Consider the following 25,268-nt stretch of genomic DNA (forward strand, 5'->3'; position numbering starts at 1 on the left):
CGATGTGTGGAATTGTAACTTACTGATACATAATGTACTAATAAACCCAGTCAGTGGGAAATGTTTTAAGTTTTGATTCACTAAATATATTATTACGTCACCATCGATATGTGTCAGATTTAAAGCATTATGTTTACGACCAGATCTGATCAGAATCTGTGATCAATTTCCTCCCGTGTTACTTGTATTAAATTCATTATTAACACAATATTCTCATTTATATAAATAATACATCAGTGAAATGTCCTAGGCCTTGTACAATCGTGTTCTTTCAACTTCCGCAACGGAGCGAATAATGACAATTGGCATGAAACGAATAATTAAAAGTAATTATGATTAGAAGGAAAATTGTATTCACACGTCATTTCCAACGGATGGCTTCTGATAATTAACTCAGCAAAAAATCACTATAGCTACCGTATTGTAATTATTATAATAAAAATTGACTCGTAGATTTTGTTTTGTAAGACTTTTCAATCGATTATAACGGTCTGTTAAGTATAAGGAAATTCTAAGTATTAGACAGAGCTTAATACAATTCACCAAACTAATTTCAGAACAATTTTAATCAAACTTGCATTGTTTTTTTGTGAGTATTTTTTTTCTAATCAATCAACATTGACAGGTTATTTGTATACTTTTAATAAGAATTTAATTATTTTATTATTAGCTATAGGTACGTTTACCTAGCGAATAAAAGTAGAGTGCTAATAATATCCAATTTCTGATCAAATGTCTTCTCTTTTATAAAAAAATTAAGACAGTATCCGCAATTTAAATACTTATTTCATTTAAAAACTTAATTGCTGAGCGAGATAGATGAACAAAATCAATGAATATCATCAAGTAGGCTCTACTAGGTCAATGAAACCCAATGCTTTGCTTATTCAAAATGTAGATTAGTAACTAACTACAAACAAGAATCTTATATACTAAGTAAAGATAAATTTATTATTACATGAAAATTTACATACCTATTATATTTCAAAAATTCAGTTATACTTAAATTAACACAACAGATAAGAATAATTAACTTAAAAAAGTCATAATTTCATTTAATTAGTAACTTTTTCACATACAATAATTAAATTTTATAATGCAGATATATGATATAACCTTTGTATATTTTACATGGAAGCCTCAGCTCTGTTGCGAGCGGTATAATATATTTTATAATCGCCTGCACTTCGCTGCACACATAATAATTTGTTTCTTTGTCTCTAAGTATGTCAAGTGCATCATACTAATACGTTCCTATGTACTTGCAACGACGACGCTCGCTTGCATTTAAAAACGATATAGGAAATAATTACAAAGGTAAGACTAAAATTATCTTTGAAGTTCATCAATGAATGTTATTTTATTTTATTTTTTTCGTTGTAAGATATATGCAAAAAAAATTTTATTGTCTTACAAATATATTCGATTTCGTTCATGTGTGATTATTGTTGTCGATACAAATCTATTTTATAAATTCACAAACACATATAATAAAAAACCGCCACAAATGTAGGTTACTATTAATCAAAGTATTCATTCCAAATGACAACCATCAAAAACGTAGCAAATGATTTAATTGTATTAATTTTCGTTATTATGTACTTACATACGGTTATATATTAATTTGCAATTTACATAACATCTTATTAATATGATAAATGCGAGTGTTTGTTACTGCTCCTATTCAATCACGTTTGGCCGAATTATAATAAATTTCGATATAGAAGATATAGAAGTCGAGATGGCCCAGTGATAAGAACGCCTGAATCTTATCCGATGAACGTGGGTTCAAACCCGGGCAAGCACCTCTGAATTTTCATGTGCTTAATTTCTGTTTGTAATTCATCTCGTGCTTTTCGGTGAAGGAAAACATCGTGAGGAAACCTGCATGTGTCTAATTTCATCGAAATTCTGCCACATGTGTATTCCACCAACCCGCATTGGAGCCGCGTGGTGGAATAAGCTCCAAACCTTCTCCTCAAAAAGGGAGAGGAGGCCTTAGCCCAGTAGTGGGACATTTACAGGCTGTTACTTTTTTATAGAAGTCATTTATATACGTTTAAAGGACATATATCTTTATGAAGAACTAATAATGTCCACACGATACCTGCTATAGATTTTTTGTATACATTTAATTTGCTAACACATTCGTAATCCAATCAATATAAAAGTCACGAACCGATGAATATTCAACATCTAACTATAAAAGAGGAAGAATAATCGCGTCTAAACTTAATTATACATTATATATTTAGCCTACCTTGACCTGTGTAGCGTATTGTAGTCTAATTTAGATATATTAATTTCGTGTCATCGGAAGCAGTTATCGTTGCCAGCTGTATAAATTATTTTAACGTTTGTATTGGCATTTTGGACTTGCTAAAAATAATAACAAGTAAATTATTTATAAGCATATTAAAATTCATGTTGTCGGTATTAGGCTTAATACGTACGTACGTTACGGTTTTTTATTTATGAGATAGGACTTGCAAATGGGTCGCCTGGTAGTAAGTGGTCACTACCGTCGATAGACAGTGGCGCCGTAAGAAATATTTACCATTCCTTACATTGCAATGCGCCACCAAGATAAGATATTATGATATTATGTCCCCTGTATTTACATACATTACCCTACACAAGGGAACGATACTAAATATTGTTATAGAAGAACTGATGAGTGGGTGGTTTCTACCCAGAACGCTCTACCACCGAATAAAATGCCTATCTTATACGTATGTGACGCTTTTAATCCACTATGAACTAATTTAATTACGCGTTTGTTTTTATTTTAATTCATACTAGGTACAGAATATAGTCATTTAAAAATATATTTTCTACGATGTAATCAAATCCATAAGCAGTATCGAGTTTCCAAGTACGCACTACTTGAATATACTGTTAGTAAACATTTAAGAAAACTATGCGTTTTAAATATGACAATCACATACTAGGCAAATATTTGCTTTTTATTTACACACTTGATAAAAAAATGAAGTATCTAAAATTTATTAAAAATAGTTTGATATAAATAGACAGAGAATCCCCGATAGATGTCGCTACTTGTATGTAAAATAATATTTTCTCATATATCACATTAGCGTTACAGTCTAGAAGTAGACAGGACAATGCATGTTAAGTGCATATGTAACAGTCGCCTTGACGATGACGAATGACCCCGTTACGCAGAGAGCGTAAAAGGGTTTCAGTTAAATGGCAAGACATAACATTACAACTATGTTGCATACCAATATATCTAGACAACACATACATATATATCACAGAAAACACAAAGTGAAATTGTTTACAAGATAATCGATTACGTCTATCATATTTTATTCAATACAGAATATAATACTCTGGGAGGGTCTATCTTAGGACCTTTAACCTAATAACCACTACCAAACTGATTTTATTGAAGTATTTTGTAGAACTGTTTAGGTATATAATACTTTGGATAAGATATATAATAATAAAGGTGAAGTATAATCATCAAAGAGTAGGTATATAAGGTAAATTTTTATAAAAGCGATGTCTTGTTTTCAAGGAATTACAAATATTGATACTTCTTCAATTAAGCGTTTGCCTTGTGATAGGAGGACATAGTCTCGATAGTGTCAGCTATCGAACATGAGTTTATTGCTAGTCAGGCTGTACAGAACATTCTATTTCAACATTATTTATTTATTGATTTATTTATTTATTGACGAGCCGGTTGGCGTGGTTGATAGATACTTGCCTTTCACGCCGAAGGTTGTGGGTTCGTTTCCCACCCAGGACAGACATTTGTGTGCATGAACATGTCTGTTTGTCCTTAGTCTGGGTGTAATTATCTATATAAGTATGTATTTATAAAAGAAAAGTAGTATATGTAGTATATCAGTTGTCTGGTTTCCATAGCACAAGCTTTGTACAAGCTTAATTTGGGATCAGATGGCCGTGTGTGAAAAATGTCCCCGGATATTATTATTATTATTATTATCATAAATTTGTAAAACAAATTCATGCCTATTATCAATAAATATAATTCTAAGAAACAAAGCAACCTTACTCTCGAGAGATTGTCAGGAGACTGTAAAGAGATCGCGTGATTATAAATAGAAATAACTTAGTTTAACACGATTTATACTAAATATTTTGATTAAGTTAAAAAACCTTACTCGAGTAAATTACAAATGAAAGTTTTCACATATTATACAAAGACAAATAATATTTATACAAGTATTGCGTCTCTGAATAAATATAATAACGTCGCCTTAGTAATCGTAGGACAATCGACCTCGGCGTGACAGCGACTTATATGCCTTCATGTATGGCATATAAAGTATAAGGAATTTACATCTGAGCATGCTAACAATTACCATTACCGCATTTGGGTAACGTATTTCTACCAAGACTTAACAAAACATGAACTGCCTTTTAAATCTATCCGGGTTAGGTATTACGATAATCATTTTTTTATATATTTTATAACAGTTGTTTCAAATTTTCTATATTATATATACTCTTCTTATATTCAATTGAATAATAAAAGGTCTCTATAAAATAGAATTATCTCCTAAATCGTCAATGTTCAGTTTTATTATTGTCTAAAATTTCGGTTCGGCTGACGTTATTTACGAAGTATGCTCAACGAGGCCCGCAACGTGATATTTTGTAGCGACGGGATATATCTTTCCGAAACATGTCGAGTATTTCTCGATAAATAACTTAAGCGAAATCAGAATATTTATTAACATAAGCATTAAGTACATACAAATAAAAATTAAAATTAGCTGCTGTACAAATTACGAACGCGTGGAATGCTAGTATTTGCTAGCATATATAGAATATTTATTAATATTAAAATAGAGTTTAGCAAAAATGTTCAGTTTGGAACGAAAAATTAAATTGAATCGATCCTGCGATTGGTAAAAGCGCATCGAGTGACTCTCAGCGTCACGACTCTGAAACAAGAGCCATCTTTCTGTCGTTTGATGTTACAAGTTCGAGTGCGACCAGTGCGAAAATATCTTACTTTAAATTTTACATTTGCAAAGAAACGTGGTTTTAATATTAGTTGATTTTCATATAAGACATAGAAGGAATCAGGTGGTTGGTAGCTTTATGTATAGTTTATTATAATGTTAATATATATTATATGTAAAATCACATCAATATAGTATATAAATGTATAAAATTATTAACTTTCAACCGAAACTCATATTATTAGACATAATTATAGACATAAATTAAAAACAATATTATTTACCTATTTAAATATAGGAAATCTTGTTATAAATAATGTTAATATATTAAGAAGTTCAATAAAATTAAAACGCGCATCACAAGATAATGGATAAGATGAAATTAAACGCATCTGCCACGATGTAAAAAATATAAATGTCAGTCAGCGCGCCCATATAGACTCCGAATCACTAATTAAAAGCCCACGCAACCAATTTTATAATCCGAATTAGCATAGACGCCGATACCAACGGCCAACAACGTGCACTCATCGAACTCGCATTTTATTACTATTTAACTTGTAGAGGTTAAATTCTTGTACTTTAATTAATAAAAAATAAATAAAAAACTAGAACTATGTTGAATCAAACGAGAAGCGTATTAGGTTTTCAACATTTTACGATCGCGTCAAGTATCGAGTGTCAAAGATTCCGCGGAGGTCGCGAATGTAAATAACATATTTATTACGGCTGTTTTAGCACTTAGATTCGTCATTTAAAATGCTTTCTAATTACGGCACTTCACTTGGCGTAGTAATTTCGTGTGTATACAAATATATTTTTCTTAAGATGTTAAGCTATGTTTGACATCTATTTTGTTCATTTACACAAATATTGCAAATAAAACAGGTAACAAGTATGTACGTGTTTCCACCTACTTGTCGGTTTTTAGTTACACATCAAAGGAAATAAGTTTAAATAAGTTGAATATTTAATGTCCACGCTTAGACCGCTCAGTAGTATTACTTCGCTCTTGGTACGTTCTTTGCTTTGTGAAGCGAGCAAATCCTTCGTGATATTTGCAATTACTTGATATACATGGTCAAAATATCGCTACGCGAACCGGCATAAAGGCACATTATTATTTGGAAAAATTATCAAAATCTAATTAATGTAATTTACTCATATGAATGATTGGATCAATTTTAAATTTACTATGCGTTTAGTTCTATATACATCCATGAACTAATTTCAACGATAGTATGATTATTTTTTTTTTATTTATACAAGTGGTCAACAGCCGAAATTAATATTATATCTACGATCTTAAACTTAGATCGATCTTAGATCGATATTAAATCTGAGTCCCAACAACGAAATTTAACTGTTACACTATTATTAAACTACATTTTAATCTGTTTGCTCAAGCGTTCCTTTGACGTTATATGATTCTAGTAACAATAAAAAAATTAAATATTATTATCGATTTGACTGGTGGTAGAGCTTTGTGAAAGCTCGTCTGGGTAGGTACCACCCACTCATCAGATATTCTACCGCAAAACAGCAGTACTCGTTATTGTTGTGTTCCGGTTTGAAGGGTGAGTGAGCCAGTGCAATTACAGGCACAAGGGACATAACATCTTAGTTCCCAAAGTTGGTGGCGCATCGGCAAAGTAAGCGATGGTTAACATTTCTTACAATGCCAATATCTATGGGCGTTGGTGACCACTTACCATCAGATGGCCCATATGCCTGTCCACCAACCTATACTATAAAAAAAAGAATTAATTTAATAATAAATATATACACGACATAGTTCAGATTCTTCATCCAACCTACCGATACGTTATCGGAACGCAAACAATGATGATTTCATACAATAAGCAAAATATAACTTTCGCCTAAAAACTTACATTAAAAACGCAATTTATACTTAACATTATAAATGCAAAAGTAGCTCTGTCTGTCTGTTACGCTTTCACAGCTAAACCACTAAACCGAATTTGATGAAATTTTGTATAAAGCGACCCGAACCCCATACCAAAAACGCAGGCGAAAAATAGTAATAAATGATTATTTATCATTCGAAATCCTCATAACATTCCTTTAATAAAGAGTAATTTTTATGTTAACTATAAACATTATTACTTTTAACGTGTTAAACGCTCAAATTTTCAATTAAAACTCGTCTTGTCGACCGGACGTGTTTTTATTACGATGTTTTATTCTTTTTTGTCCACTAAAGTGTAATGGAAACCCTAAGTGGACGATTTGGTTACATGTAATAATAATATTTGAGTGAGATAATGGTAAAGCATCGAACACACCTGCGCGATCAAGTGATGCGAAAGCGAAAAATATTGTTAAGGTGCGGATACACCGGTGTAACGAGACATTTCATTATAAGGTTTTTACCTTTTATAATGATAATAGTGACAATAAAATAAAATAAAGTTATATGCACAAATTACAGTCAAAACAAAATACTCAAAATATATTACCTTCATAGAATTATTAATATGCAAAATCAAAATACAAACGTTAATGACATTTCCATACAATAAAATATTATCGTTCGTTTCTTTTCTTAGTTAAACTTCTCCGTAATTCTGTCAAAAGAGATGTAAATATTTCGGGCGTTGCCGCGGTACAGTCGCGCCTGAATTAGAGGAAGTGTACATCCGGCGTATAATTAACATGCAGGCTCAGTGTGACCACGTGCTTCCTTAACAAAACCGGAGCGTATTCGTAGTCGTACACACGATCATTATATTATTTTTATTATAATATTTTTATCTTTAATCTGACGGTAATTGTACTTGACGGGGACGCTTTAGCGATTATTCGGAATTAACGAGTGGAAATTTTTAATAAGTAATAAGACTTGAAATCTTTTAACACTGAAGTTTGAAAATAACTTCATGTAAGTAGTTTTTATCGGCGCTTACGATATGTCATGTTTTTTTTAATTGGTCGTTCTTTTGAATAAAAGCTATAAAACAATATCAGCCCTAATAATAATAGAATAAAACGAGGCCGTTGAACACAACTAAAGAGTGTTTTGATAAAGACTTATTTAGAAATTAAAATATAATCATATGCTTTAAGTGAGAACGATACATGTAATAAGCAATATAGTTAAGATCAATATAAAACTAAACTGCGACTTGTTATGAAAGCTATCGCACTATATAATAAACACGACACGACACGACCCGAGTTGTGACATGAAAAGCGAGGGCGGACGAAAGTGAACGCATGCGTTTGCGTTGGCGCACAGTATTCGCCAGCACTCATTGTAGTGACTTGCATTTTGCTGCAGTTCACACTATTATGAAAATTATACATTTATTATGTTTTAAATTAAAAAAAAAATAAGCAACTAAATACTTCGACCCAGCTTTCATTTATTGTATTAAATATAAAATCAATGTTCACCGTACCAAGCGAATATGACCATTATAATAACGCTACTATAATTTCCTCTATGCTTCACTAATATAATGGTTGACTCATCAGATAAGCGTGCTAAGGTCAGGCAAGAAGGTCAAGAAAAATTCTCGCGAACGAAGCTCAGTCGAACAGCTCTTGAAGCGACCGCTGAGATTAAAGATAAGATAAGCCGAACTTGAAATACACGATGCTATCTACGCTGGTCGAGTGATCATTTAAACATGATTTCTGATGCAAGGATTTTGACGCATTATTTTACTTAACTCGAAAAATTGTTTTTAAAGAACCTCACCAGCAATAAAAGAAATGTTAAGGGAATTCTAGTTATTGATAGCCCAATGAATGGATACTTAGATAGTTTGCGATGGAAATTAATTAAAAAAGTATATTGCATATATGCGTATATGTATTTCTAAATCATCGAAATAGTGATCGTTATCAATAACTATCATACGTAATGCAAAATTGCGAGGTATGTATGACACATATCTAAATCCTTTATCGTCTTCCACGTCACTGAATTCACAATTAATCCAATCAAACCTATCCCTTTGAATATTCGCCTGCGAAACTACCGAACGTCCCTCAACCGCTCCACGAATACTCGTCACCCAAACTCACGTCAGTTATAAAATCAATGCGGTCGCTCACTATAACTCCAACATAACCCCTTGGTGTTAGATAATAGCATGCGGGCTCGGGGTCATTGAACTCCTACAATACTGCAAGTAATACTTTGCTTTACCATAAAAACACGCAAATAACATACTCATTTTTCCTTGCTTTTATGTGCAATCGGAATGTGTAATTTATTTGAGCGAAAAAGCAGCTAATGAGATTATTTTCGGTGCCTCTAGGTAAAATCTACATTCCGATCGTATATTAATATTTTTTGTATATTAAATAATATTGTGACGTCGTTCATTTTATTTCAGTAAATGACACCGTTTTGATAAATTGGTTGACACGATTAGACGTTAAGTTCTAAAACATATACACACAATACAGTACAATTTAAATACGCACACACATAATACACATTAGTCTTCTCAATTTTGAACAAAACGAATGAAACATCTTAGAACTCAACCAACGAATTAAGCATGCCAGTTGTAAAATCAATGCGGTCGAGCTTCATAAGTCCATTGTGCCGGACAATGGCATGCGGGTCGGGATTCAGGGTTCGTTGAAACACCACAAATTACCCCCATGATCAGACTTCACACGACTATGTCGCTGATACCATCTCTCATTAACTTAACATATCCGAGCATGCAAAGGCACTCGATACGTATGTACACATATATTGGTCACGGTAAATTACTTATGTTTAATTGCCTCGTTAAAATTAACATTTCAATTAAATATTACAACGTTACACTTGAAGTATAAGAAGATTTAGTAGAAAATAGTTCAATAAGTTTAATGCAAGGCTTTAATAAGCATTTTTAAAACATATCACAGTATTGCAATAATTGTAAAACAACCTCCCGGTTCCGGTAAGATACTCAATAATTACACTTTTACGCATAGGTATGATAACTGAAAATTACTTAATTTATAAAATTCAATTTAAAGTATTTGTACTATCATATAAGCCTTAATATTTATTTAATTACCTATAATAATAGGTATTTTATTAATTAATTTCAATTTTCATGTGGGCTTACTCCGTATGTAACGTAGCATAGCGTTTCTTCATTATTTCGTTAATTTGATAAAATCAACAAAGTATAAGTTCAACATTATATAAAACAAGCCATTATATCTAATTCAAATTTTAAAAATATGGCGACGCGTCGCCTCAGAAGCGAGAAGCCGTTTATTTTCTTAGGTGAAATGTAAATTAAACAAAACCACCGGGTGAGTTTAAAAGGAAGACATTATACGGGCTTAGCTTAACTGTTCTCTTCCTGACTTGAAACAAACCTCGTCGCAGGACTGGATTTAATACATTCACTTTGATAGCAGCAACGCATTAATTTTAATTTACATTTCCTATAGTTGTAAAAGCAAAAACACACTGGGCGCCGAGAGATTAAATGAGGACTTAGCCCTTTGAACTCAGATAAACCAACGTAACAGTAAAACTTAGCTCACAAATAACTTGACGTTTAGACAGAATTACATCTTTCACATCAGGGATTTAAACGGTTGATACTTGATAGGCGCTGATAGCACCGAGTAGTTCAACGATATCCTGTCAATATACGTATATGTATATCAAACATTTACAAAAAAATTCGCTTGAGTACGTATTTAATTCATAGCAACATTCGTGTATAAGTTACATTTCACTCACACATACATAGTACTAAATTAATCGAATTGGATAAAACGTATCGAATAATAAATCGATTGACATTCTACATTTAAACGTTCTACGAAAAACAACGAAGTATTGAAACTGCTTTCTTCCGATATACTTAAAGAGCAATGTACATCGTGACTCAAGACATGTTCACTATGACGCTACTCGATGAGTTACATAATTAAAGCGCGGACCTGTCTCACTTCCGCTACAACAAACAGATCTTGTATGAATAACGCGATAACAATAATAACGTATGAAAACTGTCCACGTAATAGTGTTTATACAACGCTCAGTTGATAGCGGTGCGTTATCGTCGACTGTACTATAATATTTACAATACTATTGAAACCATTTTTTGGAATATTATAATCGATTTCGAAGTCATTATTCAAATTCTAAATTAAATATACAAACGGGTACGATTATTGTACTTTTAGGATTCGATATGCATTAATCGAAATAATACCTAATACATAACTGGTTGTTGTGCCAGAATCTTTTTAGTAAAAAACTTCGGTCGGTTTTTGATATCAGTCAAACATGAATAAATCTTTGTGACGAAATTATGTTTGCAAAACTATAAATAAAAATAATAAAATATCGTGGCGAGTTTCTGTTAAAGTTGTTAGGAGTATTTTTAAGCGCTTATAATAAATTCTGCATATTCGTCATACAATTTCGGGTAACAATTCCGTAAGATCCAGGAATTCGACGTCGCGCTATACGCTGGCCGCCGCGCCGTCCTAGCGCTGATCTCGTAAGCGCGTATTATAATGCGCGGCGCGTCGTTGCACGTATTTTTAGCGAATGTCCCACGAGCCGAGATGCTATTGAATGCGGATCGAGGTGAACGCCCTCGACCGACACTTCTCGCAATGACCGTACCGAAAAGAATTATAAAACCTTTCAAGATCACGCCGCGTCGTCAGTCCGTGACCCGACATTGAAACTTGACTGGAAAACCTTGATACTTTTGCATATTATATAAATCAATTATAATATTTCTTTCAACGCTAAGTGTTAATCTTATCTGTATTAATCTTCATTATAATAATTAGTATTCTCATCTGAATAATTATAGTAGTTACGCGTGCCAGTTTGTGTGACACTAGCATTTATTACGATTAACGTAATAGAATCGAGATTATTGGTAATCTATAAACACAAACGCTGATATACATTTATTTCAATCGGTTGATGTTTTTTTCTATTTATCTCACGTAATATATACAAATTATTCGAAGAGACCAAGGATAACATAATTATGCTTTTCTCGGATATCAGAAAATTAAGTTTGAATAAACTTTAAAATATTAATTTGAGATAGAATCGTGCGCTCCAAGACCTGCGTGTAAAGCACTTTACAGCGGTCAGTGCGATAAGTCCGTTAGTTACGATGTGTGCAAGTAGGTACGACCCGCTTAATGTTATTCCTACGGAGCTGCTCGCCTCATCTAAACACGGCACATCTTTGTACACTGTTACCCACACAAACGCATATCCCACACGCCGTTACGCATACGCGGTTGTTTCGGCCACTTTGATATGCACTTACTTTATTTTCATTATGGAATTTACATTATCAAGCTGAAATACGTAAATAATATAAATATAATTAAGCAAAGAAAATATTGTATTAAACGAGTCATGATTGCTATTCATAGAGTATTTGCATGTCCAGTGCTGCTTGACATAAAATAAAAAATCGGAGTTATCTTATTTATTCGCTCTGTTCAAAAATAAATTGTAATGATTGTATAAATTATATTATTGTTTCATGAATCGATTTTTATAGATTTTAGTGTTCAAATATTGATACTAGTATCATAGACTTTGCATACTGAGGCCTTATACAGTTAAGCTTTATATATAATTCACATTGTTCTATAATTTATGTCTTAGAAGCAATTTCTCAAATGTATTACTTTTTATTACACGCTCGTTAACTCGACGGGGCGTTGTTTACAAGGTGCATTATAAGAGAAATGATTTAATATGCATTACTACTATAACATTTTTATGTATGTAAATAGTTTTTCTTGTTTTATATTACATATATGGAGTTGTATTTTAGTTCCCATCGTTATACGAGTATGATATCTTTCTAGATACATAAATACATTATACATTAGAAGAAATATGTATGTTTATTTGAAATTATTTTCAATTGCATTTGTACTTTTTATGTTTAGGTTTTAGGTAGTATTATTATTTTATGATCTTATTTTAATTGTTTATATACATATAATTAAATAGTATATTTAAAAGAAGAAATGTGAAGGGTTCGGGAAGAGCGCTGACGTCTGAAATACACGTATTTAATTATCTAGTTCAGACATAGACAGACAGACTTACTGATTTGTTGTATTAATTTCTATGGTCATAGTTTTTTTATTTGTGAAATTTTAACTTTCCAGGAAGTGCTAATGAAAAATATTTGACTACATCTATCAAATTCCACTAAGCAATCAATATATGAATTTACCACAATCTCAATTTAAGTAATTATAAGCGTTTGTAACGTTAAAGTAAAACTAGTTTCAAACAGTCATAAAAATGTAAACGGTTAAATATAAAACCCACGCACATTTAAAAAACAATAAAAATATTGCTTGAAAAAAGAATATATTTATTTTATTCGATAGTGAAAAATAGAGAGTCGATAACGGCTCAATAACGTACATAACTATGAACCGGTTCATTTAATCGTGTCGGGAAACAATTTGTCTAACGTCTAAAAAATCCTCCGGACGAGTCCGATTGACGACTAATTTCCTACAATATAATTACTTTTCAAACGCCGCCTGTCATCGAAAATGTAACGACTGTCGTAAGAATAAAACGTTTCATTGGTTATATTAATGGTTTTTTAGTTCAAAATTAAAAAGTTCGTCTTTACGTGTATGTGAATGTTTGATTTTCGAATCCAGTTTTTGAACTTTAATCTTAATTAAATAATAAAAAAGTTAAATATTTTAAGTTCAGATACAACATTCCAAAAGGGAGCAAATACTCAAATTGTAATTTAATGGTTCTGGTGATACGAGTATTGTTTATCGTCGTCAGTATTGTGGTCAATAATATTGATGTTTGTTTACTCTGTCGACAATGGAATAATTTTCAATATGTATCTACAACTGTATTAAACACCGGCACAGTTATGATGATTGAAAATTTTAAGTATTAAACGACTTTTTTTTATAGAATAGGAAGGCGGTCGAGCATATGGGCCACCTGATGGTAAGTGGTCACCAACGCCCTTAGACATTGGCATTGTAAGAAATGTAAACCATCGCTTACATGTCCAATGCGCCACCAACCTTGGGAACTAAGATTTTATGTCCCTTGTGCCTGTAATTACACTGGCTCACTCACCCTTCAAACCGGAACACAACAATATCAAGTACTGCTGTTTTGCGGTAGAATATCTGATGAGTGAGTGGTACCGCCCCAGACGAGCTTGCACAAAGCTCCACCACGAGTAAAAACGACTGATATATATATACATCGCTTGACAACATCGAAACTAATTCGTAAACGATCGGTCCTGAATCTTCCACCATCGTGACAGAAGTGTAATAGATATAAGTGGTATGATGTAATCTTCAATGAAGTAATCGACTTGTTTGCTACACAACACTCACAATTAGTGTGTGTGAATGGTAATGACGAACGAGACAATGATAAATGGTAATAACACGATATACTCGGACTGTCCCTTATTTAAAGTGGCATAACCTATGATAGTTCGTATTAAACATAGATAATTAAAAAATCGTCCGAAATAATTCTTATTCATTGCCTACATGTTCAAATTATAATAATATTAAATGTTTAGATAGACGTGCATTTGGCACGGAAATGGGGAGCAGTCGTTGAGATTGCTTTTAAATCATGTTATGCGCTCGATGCATGTCAACGCAGTCGGCCGACCACCGGCGACATGGCAGATAGATAGTTAATTGAAAGCAATTGTTTTTATAACTGAAATATAACTGTCAATTACACAAATTACCAGAAATGAAAATAGCAATAAATAAATGGTTTGATTCTTACTTTACTTAGTTGTCGCACGAAATTAAACTTGCTATTTATAATCGTTGAGATATTTATATACCGTAAGTAATTAGTGAATTGTTTTGGCGTCTAGTTATTTTTCTATACATGGAATACTTACAAAACGAACGAGTAAAATTGTTCTCTCTGAGATGGAGCTCTCTCCATCTCTTTCTTTCACACTAGCACTGTCTATCCTTAGGATACGTTGCCTCTAACACATATAGCGAAGAAAAAAAGGGTTATAATAAGAATAATCCACAGCACCACTTTATTATATTTATAAAAATCAAATGCGTTTAGTGAATGCGTCTAATGTGAATATTTATATTTTGCAGATTAATTAAATTAAATACAATATATAAAATCCTTCATCGATAATATTCTAGCACTCTAAAAATTCATACGCATTTTTCAATTATTGCTGAACATCTTCTATTATCGATTTAGACAAAAAAGTTACCTAATCTATTCATATAATGCACTACTGATACACGATAAGGAAATAACGAGAATACAATTCCGGAACAAGACGAATTAGTTTTAGAGAATATAAATTGGTACATTTATTCAATGTATTTACTAAACTATATTAATCAATGAAATGTTATTAGAGTTGATTGAGAGTGGTTCTTCGACTGTCAACAAATATGGAATATGTCTTGAAAAAAAAAAATATTTTGTTATCGTCTCAACAAAACATGTTTTCATTAATGTACTAATGGATGAATCATTAGCAAGATTAATTAATAATAAACGCAGTGTCGAAGAATAAAAATCACATTGAAGATATTAAAGCAAAACAGCTTGTTCACAATTTTGAAGGAGCAACGTAATATGAGCAATTAACGATAATGATACCGCTATTATTACCAACTTCAAAGGACGACAGCACAATACGAAACATCTGTTTCAATTATCCTTTTAAATTATCCGCAACTGTAATTTATAAATAAAATTAATACAATCAAAATATTTAATAGAATATTATTATTATACATATTCAATGCAACTCGATTGATTCAATGACGCGACATTTGCAACGACCAGAAATATCAGCTGATAGTTGAAACTCTGGCAAGCAATTCTTTTCATGTGATAATATTTCTTTCCAAGTTATAACGATTTTTGGGGTTGAGGTTAATCATTGTGAGAAAAATTACATGTATTAAACGTAACTGAGTTCCGGCAGGTTGCAGTTATGATGTTAAGAGGCAGATTTTGCCTTGAAAATCGTTCTTTATAGAAGAGAAATCTTTATTCAACGATGGAACTGTAATGAGCTATTGGGAAACAGAGCGGTAGCGATCCTTTTTATCTATACTAATATTATAATTGTGAAAGTAATTCTGTCTGTTATGCTTTCACGACTAAAACGTTAACTGAACCGATTTAGATGAAATTGAGTATGAATGGTATGAATTGGGTGAAGCCCTAAGGAAGGACATAGGCTACTTTTTTAAAACTACACCTGATCCTCTCCTTATCATGCGGGCGAAGCCAAGGGCGAAAGCTTGTAATAAATAAGCAAGCAGTAGAAAAATCACGTATTCTGTCTTTAAAAAATTTACAAACAAGGCTCTCTAAGTCTCTAAGGAATTCTCGTAACAGCAAGATGCGTCATTACATATCCGCAAGGATATGATGACGAGTAAAAGATACCGTCGAGAATTTCAATGACTTCCTAAGAAGGAACCACTGGCAATGGCTGACCAATGAATAGGTGATAATACCATACGATACTTATGCAATCTAAGACGTAGATGAATAACTATAATGTATAAATAAAATATTCTATGGACAAAACCGGAAGGTTTTGCACAAGGTGCTAACTGCACCTGCCTTGGACCTTTAACTTATAGGAGCGTGCGGGCTGTCGAACGAGAGTGGAATAACATATAAGAATTATTGTCGCCGATGGCGATACAAGACCAGAAATAGAAACGTGTACAAATAAAACTATCGGCGTATCAGAAACATGAACTGATCATGCAGATACAGAATAACACATAATTATAACGTAGATTAAGATAGTATTGAGAATATCAATAAATTCATTACGTCCAGCTTCATGTATTCATGATTTATTTTTATTTTATTGAGAACAGATACGTATAATCAGTGAATTTATATATTTTATGGAAAACAATAATACATACATAAAAACAAATTCACGAAAAAATACCAAAGGGTCTAAAAAAACTGCCGTCTGCGTCTAATTCACAATAAGTTCCCCTAAGCTAAAGGGCGACATCATTGTTGCGATGCAACAAAAAAGATTTTCGTTGCGCCCGTCGAAGTGGTATTTTTTGCGCTATATCCAAAAAGCGCTAAATTCATATATCGTTTAGGCGTTGCTTACCAATGGCAACCAACTCATGGCGGGGAATCGGGCAACGATCGCTTCGGAAGCGACGTTCATGCATGGTGTTTTAGGCTCCGGGATAATCACCTCGGTCGATGTCGTAACATCACTTCGCATCGCCCAGCGCTGCGGTCAGCTCCTGGATACGTGAGCACTGCACATCCTTGCCATCACACACACACGATCGATCACACTGTCGCTGTACACTCGGATGTCACTGCACACACTATGGCACTGTTATACGGTCGGCTCGCGAGACGGGCGGCGTGCGCTATGAACGCCGATGCATTGGCAGTACTCGGTAGTGCGCCGCGGTCCCGGGCGCGCAACAGCTGACGGGAGGCGCAGTCCCCTCGACCCGCGCCCCTCTTCCTCACTGCCCCTCGCTCCCGCGCGCGCAGCCGGTGCGTGCGCCACACCCCCCGCCTCGCCCCTCACCCCACCTCTAATCCATTATTTACGGACGGCCGACCGGTTTCAGGCGCGTTCGCTGTGCCCGCTGCTTCACGACGATCGTTCAAATTTAATGCCCTTCCTATGTCCGGCCTCTAATGCGATAAGATTACGACCGTCGCGTTTCAGGACTTCTGATGGTCCAGCTAATTTCCATAAAGTGACCGTGTCCAAATGTACATTAAAGCTGAAGCAAAAGTATAAGTAATTTTTTAATTCCTATTTATCATGTGCTATATCTGAGAAAATGTGATTGATATGACAAGTCAGGTTAACGACCCTATTGGCTGCACAAAAAGTACTAAAACGCGTATACCTTGGGTAAAGTGCCTATTCGGTTCGCCATTCTGTAAGCCACAAATACCACTTGCAGTAAATCAACGACCTGACCAAACGATACTAAAAAGCTATAAGTTTAGAATTGAAAAGGTATTCGAAGATTAGGTCATTAAATCTCTCTCTAAACTAAACTATTGCGTTTTTTAAAAATGATATATTCTTCTACCCCTTTCGACATACTAATCTATAAGATTCATCTATGAAAGTTTTAAGAATTTTAAAAGTGGTATGACATCTTACTTAATTCCGAGAAATAACAAAAAAAAACATTCACGCTTAAATTCATAGAAAAGTATGACTTTAACTACAGTCAAATTCAATTGCTTAGCTGTTAACTTGTAAGCAATTACATATTTATTGTATTATATAGAAAATATGAATCGTTATCATATCATATTAAATATATCAATAAAATTAACAAGTAATGCCTATGTTATGATGATTAGTAATTAAGTCGTTCTATTTGGGGAGACTAGTATTTTTAGAGTTGACCCAATTAATATAAAAATTCTACGCAGGGAACATATAAACTAAAATAATACTATATAAACTCGAGAGAATTGTGCCACGAGACCACCACGTCGAACAGCTTCCGTCCGCCAAGGATCATGTTCTCCTATCTACATATAGGACATTAGATACTGAAAAAAGTATAACAGACTTCGCATGGTTGGAGGTCTAAGTATTAGAGTATTCTGAAGTATTTCATTACAGTATTCCCGGTAATATTAGTGTCGGACGACTGGGCCCCGAGATGCCTACTTCAAGATCCACTTTCGGCGGACAGCCATAGAAATCACGCAGTTCGCGGAACTTTGTTACCTGTGGTGCGGCAGCGCAGCGCGCCAAGGTGAATGCTCGGGCCAAGGACGGCCCAAGCGGAGGGGAGGGGACGGGCCGCGACCCCCCTCCCACTGTACCTCCCCCGAGCCCGAGTAAAAACGCTCTGAACCTTCGAAGACGGGCGGTGCAACCCAGCAAAAAAAGGGCCCGACGGAACAAATAGAAAACGTTCGGAAAAAAAGATGAATACATATAACAGGGGTCTCAGATAACAGAACTAGTTACGTACCACTCATGTTGCTTGTCTAAAAAATGAACAGTTCGCATGTCACCTGCGCCTACGCAGACGGGTCACGCACTAAGTTAGCGATCTTATGATGTAATAGACGATGCATAAAAACAGCTAACGGAAGAATAACGAAACCGGCTTTATAAACAACGCTTGCTAATCACTTCGATATTATGAATAATTATATTAAAACTTTGATTACATAAAGCATAAAATCAGACGGTTTTTTATGTATACGATTTATACACAAGACAGGGGCAAAGACCATGGAATACCAGGACGACTTCCTAGCTGCTCTGCTCCAACCGGTTACGGTTGCGCATTGTAATAGCTTCCCTACTAGAAAAACTTGCACTTCGCGATAAGCCGAGGGATTCCTGTTTGACTACGAACGTACAAACGCGGTACGAGTCACAACAATAATTAGTGTACTGTTTGATGTTTAAAGGTGTTTCGTATCATAAATCCTTTAATAAATGTTTATTTCACGACATACAATATATTTTAACTAGTAAAGATAATAAACAATAATTTCTCCGATTGTAATTATTTGCCCAGTCTATTGCCTATGTTACATCACTGTTCACAAATAGAATCTCCTGGAGTGGCTATCGTACAGTGCGTGCAAGGAGGCGTAACATCCTGCCCTCCTCTAACGTAATAAATGAAAACTAAGAGAGAAAGAGACGAGGCAGTGTTACAGTTAAGCAGGAACTCTATTTATATGCAAATATAACCTCGGAGTCGACACCTGTTTGCGTATTCTCGGCACTCATCGCGTCGCTTTGTGGCGACTCTGTCTCCGGTATCTTTTAGATAATGGAATACAAAGTTACGATTGCGCGCTATAAAATATACCAATATTATGATATACCCTTAACTACTCGCGTTAAATTCTAAATGATCTCCTTAACACATTTTCGAAGAAGAAACAAAGTGACGTTTTATAAATTATTTTATGAATATTATTATTACTATTCGAAGACAATTGAAAATCTTGAAAATATATAACGCAATTGATATTGTTTTTTTTTTGGTACCTATTTATAACCTTTAAGCTTGTGGCTCCAAGTTTTTACAGGTAGAAAAAAGATATGTCAATCGGTACTCAGGTAGATAGGAACTTAAATTACTATTTTCTAAGAACTGACAATAAAATGGATATCCGTTTATCTGGTATTTCTACAAATTTTGTGAATTTGGGTCTAATTGAACTATATATCATATTGATAAATAAATATATATATATAGTAATTATAATAAACGAAAATAGGAACAAATCAATAATATATAACAAATAGGTGTTTAAGGAAATTCTCATGTTTGTCAGTCCATAATATCTGTAAATTATGCTTAGATTGCTGTGCTGTAAATCTGCCTATACGATCCCGTCCTTCGTACGATGAGGTGATTGGTTTTTACTTTTTATACAAAGCGTATAACCTTAGCAACGTATCAAGGTCGAGTCAGTAACACGTTAGCTTGGATTAATGAACCATACGGTTTGATTACAAAGGCAGATGATTGTAACTGATGAGAAAATAAAATAAAAAATACATCACACAAATCTTTAGAAAATACAAAATACCTTACCTAATTTACCAGAAACGTTCTTATCAAAGCGAGCAATCTTTTGGATAGAGGATTTTAAATAAAACTTTAAGTAGTAATGCAAATTAATTGAGACATACAGAATAAAAATTACATTAAAAATATATAGCAATCGATAGGATGATCAATCCTTCGTAAATACGGGGCTTTTTATTCCTTTTAAGAAATATCCTTCAATGCTTTTAGTGATGTCACATCTTTTCTCATTATATTCATATTCCCTTCATCCCACATATGAGGTATAAAGAGAAGGCTCGTTCCGAAGTTCTCGCGTACATTTATCAAACTCAGACTGACCGGACTCTGAGTGTGTTTCTATGTACGTCTGGTCCGGCAGATACGTTCACATCGTTTATTTTGTTTACACGTGTTACTCATTCGCGATGTCTGCATCGGTGATTCTACGAGGTAATCCATTCGAGTACACTCGATCGTTAATAATAATAACACTACTCATATTTCTGTTAGCGTGTAAGTTACATTACTCACGTTTTCTATTTATGTGTTTCTCTCGTCGTTAGATAATAATGATGATGATTATGGTGTCCTTTAGTCACTCTCATAATCCAATAGGTCAGCATTTCAATTCGACCGGGTGGTTAAACCGCAGGACTAATGCAAATTTTCAAACTACCCGAGGTTGAGGACCCAAGGTAATCCCCATAACCTCTGGCAGCCTTAAAAGCTAGGCTAGCAATAGATGAACAAAGCAGTCAGATAATAAGTGTTAACGAAAAAACAAATCGTGTGCATTACTTTATGAGCCTCTATATTTCATTGAAGTGTTTTATCGTGCTATGCAATCACTACGTCGCGGGACCGTCAGCTGCGGGAGCGACGCCCGCACCGTCCTTTCTTGCCCTTTTGGGCGATGCCTCTTGCTGACACACAATTGAACGTTTCATGGTGCGGATTTTTAATATTAATTATGTATGGGTTGCATTATTGCTTTATCTGAATAATTATTTACAGATTATAGATGACTAATACATAATATATATCTAGCTATATCATCATTTATAGTAATAATAATAACAATAAAAAGTAAAAGGACAAAATCAGTGGTACATTTGCGGGCATCATAATGACAGTAATATAATTTCCCGGTGTTATGATAATTGCATTTTTTATTCTATTCCTGATATTTTTAGCCTGATTGTTATCTTGTATGGCCTTAATAAATGGAAATGCTTCCATTTTTAACAAGTTATATATATTATATATATATATATTGAATTCAAACTAATTTTATGCAAAGAATAAGCTTCTGACGAATTTTTCTTTTTTAAAAATAACTAAATAACTTTGTAGGTGGATGATTTTTTTTTTCAATAACAAAGCATTCTTTTATATTTATATTTCAAAGTAACATTAAATTTCCTTATTAGTGGTAAAACAAAAAATAATTAAACTTATTTGAGTTTTCTATTTTCTTATATTATAAACACCGGATTTAATTCCAGCACCGGTAGTCGAGAGAAGTGCTTTTCCATCAGCCTGTTCTTAACGTAATAATAAAATTTTGCACTTTGATGTCAGTAGCCGGGCAGTCAGTATTCGAGGGGGTGGAAAATCACCCGCAGTGTCTTCCGTTAGATCTCTGAATTTCAAAGTCAGGAGGGAGCGCCGCGCCGGAAGGCGGCACTGAGCTGCAGCACTACATCCAGCCTCTCGCTCACTCTGACCTATAAACGCTCACTCGATTTCATATCCCGTGGAATATCTCTTTCTACGCGTCTTTTGGAATATTTATAGACTGGGGACTCGTGTAGCGATTAGAATGCCATTTCTTTGAAATATTGATAGATTTAGGAGCTTACTTCGCACTCTCCATATGTAGCGTTGCATATTTTACAATTCACGCAAAACTCCATTCTAAAGGATAAACGAAAACTATTGATCTTTTTCTTTTGTTTGTTGAATAAGTTTTTATTTAAGGCTTTCCAATTCAAGTTTTGCAAATTAGACCACACGAGGAGGATATGTTAATTAGACGATCATGCTGACCTCAGGATGTAGTCTAGTAGAGAACTGAACATAACAATTTTCACATTCAATTAACACTGAAGCAGCACCGACAAAAATATTTAGTGCTACTAATGAAGGGACATTGTTGAGAGTTTAACTTAAAACAATAAACTATTCTTTTAAAAAATAGAACACCCAGCCAAATTGAAAATAGTGTTGCGAAAATGGAAACTTGTTATTGTTACTATTGTAACTAGAGGCAGTAAATTATAATCCCATAAACCTCGTGTAGGTCTAGCAAATTAGGAGCATTCAAAAGAGCAGTCAGCGGAAGCAGCGTGATGACAGCGCGACGGCGACAATTTACCAATCAATCGGTGACTATAAATAAGTAGGTACATTTTCTTGATCTGTTTCAAGCGTTAAAAGCGCTGCATTACGATAAATAATGTTACACTATTACTACTATATTTTTTTTGCATTATCATCAATGATAAAAATAAATATCTAATTAATCCAAGCTGTGGTTCCCAATTTTTATTTATGGTATCAATTAATCTGATAAGTCTCTAAAGGTTATAACGTTATCCATTTGTAGAAAAAAAGCATGCTAATTCTTACAGCATTATTATATTTCAACATGTTGAAGCGCTGTCGCGCTACAGTGATTAGATAATGATACGTAAGTACGTACAACTGGTCCGCGGGCACGCAATGACGCGACGTTGCGTTGGGCTGCGGCCTGACGCGATGTGACCCGGATTCGAGAATAACTAGCATTTTTTACGTAGACGTCCGTTGTCATGGGAAGAATAGTAATTTTCATTGTGGTCTATTTTGTTGAATTGTGAAGGTTTCTTAAAATATTCAAATCTAACGTATCATATGTACTATGGTGTTACACAGTATACCATTGTTTTGAATAAACTAAACATTTAAATGGAGTCACAATCGAAAAATAATTCAAAATATAACCATTTTCACGTCCATCGGTGTTCTGTGTGAATGTGTAATTGTATAACAAAACACAATTTATACTTTGCAATATACTTACAAAACTCGTTTAAATTAATTAGTGACAACGAGTTAGACTGGATCGGTCGCGCACTAAGGCCGAAGTGATAAATCTTGCAACAGGCATTAACACGAGGAAAGGGCGACAAAAAACGTGCAAAAAAGTTCCCAAAGCCTTTTCTTCTGCGCCGACGATAAACGGATTTAGGGACCATCGTAGGTGGAATTTGAATATTCACAGTACTTTGAACAGAAAAACCTCTGGGGTAAAAAGGTGGTTTTCATTCTCGTAGATTTTTTTTTGATATACAATGGTATGTATAAAATATTAATCTTCGACAATTCAATTTGCGAGCTCTGAATGCGTCAGTCACTTAGTAAATTGTTAAGGGTATAATGTTTATCATAAAATATTTTCACATGGAATATTTTAACAAGAATTTGTATATATTTATATGCCGTTTTTATTACTTAAGAAACTTTAGACACGAAGAACACACATCACACGCTACACTAATACTGTCAAGTTCGGATGTCTTCAAAAATATCACAAGAATATGATAAATTGTTAAAAACGACAATGATTATATTACATTATTTAAGACAATCAAATGCCGACAAAGCAAGCAATGTTTTCTGTATAAGAAAGGTATCAGTTTTACGAATAGCAAAAAGTCTAACGGTATTGCGAAGCGAAACCACTGAGTGTAATTACGAGCTCTTGTCGGTATATGCAAGATAACAGAGGCGGTCCCGACAAAGATGCGGGCTGAGCCGGAAATGTACTCTCATGCACTGCCCTATTTATAAGCTGTAACTGTGCCGCAGTTCTATGCAAAAGTTTACTTGTTTTATTTTAAAACGCTAAAAAAATGTTTTTTGGTCCTCCGTGTCAATGTCTTAACCCTCATAATATTTTTAACTTTACTATATGCAGAAAGTAATCAATAGGAATGTATTGAAAAAAAATGTAAAAGTTAAAAAAGACACAATCCAAGTATACAGGAACAGAGCGAAGTCGATCGTGGCAACGTTCCATTATTCCGTCGAACCCTCCACGTGGGATATCCAATTATAAAATACATATTTAAAGTGTACAAACGCAGTGGGTCTCTGTAATTCAATTCAGCGTATTGAGTTACTTGTTGACAAATCCATTACAACGGGTGAAGTGGGCAGATAGGCAATTTACTTGAGTCGACTTCGATGTTGGAATTTAAGAATGTTAAGTCGTCTGAGTTATAAGAAATTACACGGATACGGATACAAGACAATTTCCGATTCTGTATGGATTAATCGATATATTTATGATTAGTTTCAGCCTGCGGCATCACTCACGTTTGAGAGGTTCGATTTTGTGGAGGTATTATATCTTATGTCTATATCTAACAATGTGTTTGAGTAATTTTATGATAATGGATTGAGTAGGTAGTACGTGGAAGTGTAACAAACAATCAAACTCACTTTCACATGTATAATCCGTAATCCGTAACAGCCTGTGAATGTCCCACTGCCTAAAGGCCTCCTCTCCTCTTTTTGAGGAGAAGGTTTGGAGCTTATTCCACCACGCTGCTCCAATGCGGGTTGGTAGAATTCACATGTGGCAGAATTTCAGTGAAATTAGACACATGCAAGTTTCCTCACGATGTTTTCCTTCACCGTAAAGCACAAGATGAATTA

General features: G+C 34.0%; 2 protein-coding genes across 4 annotated transcripts in view; both read right to left on the reverse strand.

The window, feature by feature from the left end:
- LOC126768118 (zinc finger protein jing) overlaps positions 1-25,268 on the reverse strand; it is a 131,005-nt gene that overhangs the window by 21,112 nt on the left and 84,625 nt on the right. The window contains exon 1 of one of the 3 annotated variants that reach the window (XM_050486026.1): positions 17,219-17,449. The exons of 1 other annotated variant lie outside the window; for it this stretch is intronic. In XM_050486026.1, the coding sequence (XP_050341983.1) occupies positions 17,219-17,238 (20 nt within the window). In that variant the 5' untranslated portion in view covers positions 17,239-17,449. Of the gene's footprint in view, positions 1-17,128; positions 17,450-25,268 lie in introns of those variants that run through there. One more of the 3 variants, XM_050486028.1, reaches the window with a different exon arrangement.
- The window catches only part of LOC126768119 (phospholipase D2), a 140,090-nt gene continuing 116,641 nt past the window's right edge, over positions 1,820-25,268 (reverse strand). Inside the window, exon 21 of the transcript XR_007669211.1 lies at positions 1,820-1,971. The gene's annotated coding sequence lies outside the window, so the exon portion shown is untranslated. The remainder of the gene's footprint in view (positions 1,972-25,268) is intronic.

This window comes from Nymphalis io, chromosome 4 (assembly GCF_905147045.1).
Source record: "Nymphalis io chromosome 4, ilAglIoxx1.1, whole genome shotgun sequence".
In the NCBI taxonomy this organism is placed as follows: domain Eukaryota; kingdom Metazoa; phylum Arthropoda; class Insecta; order Lepidoptera; family Nymphalidae; genus Nymphalis; species Nymphalis io.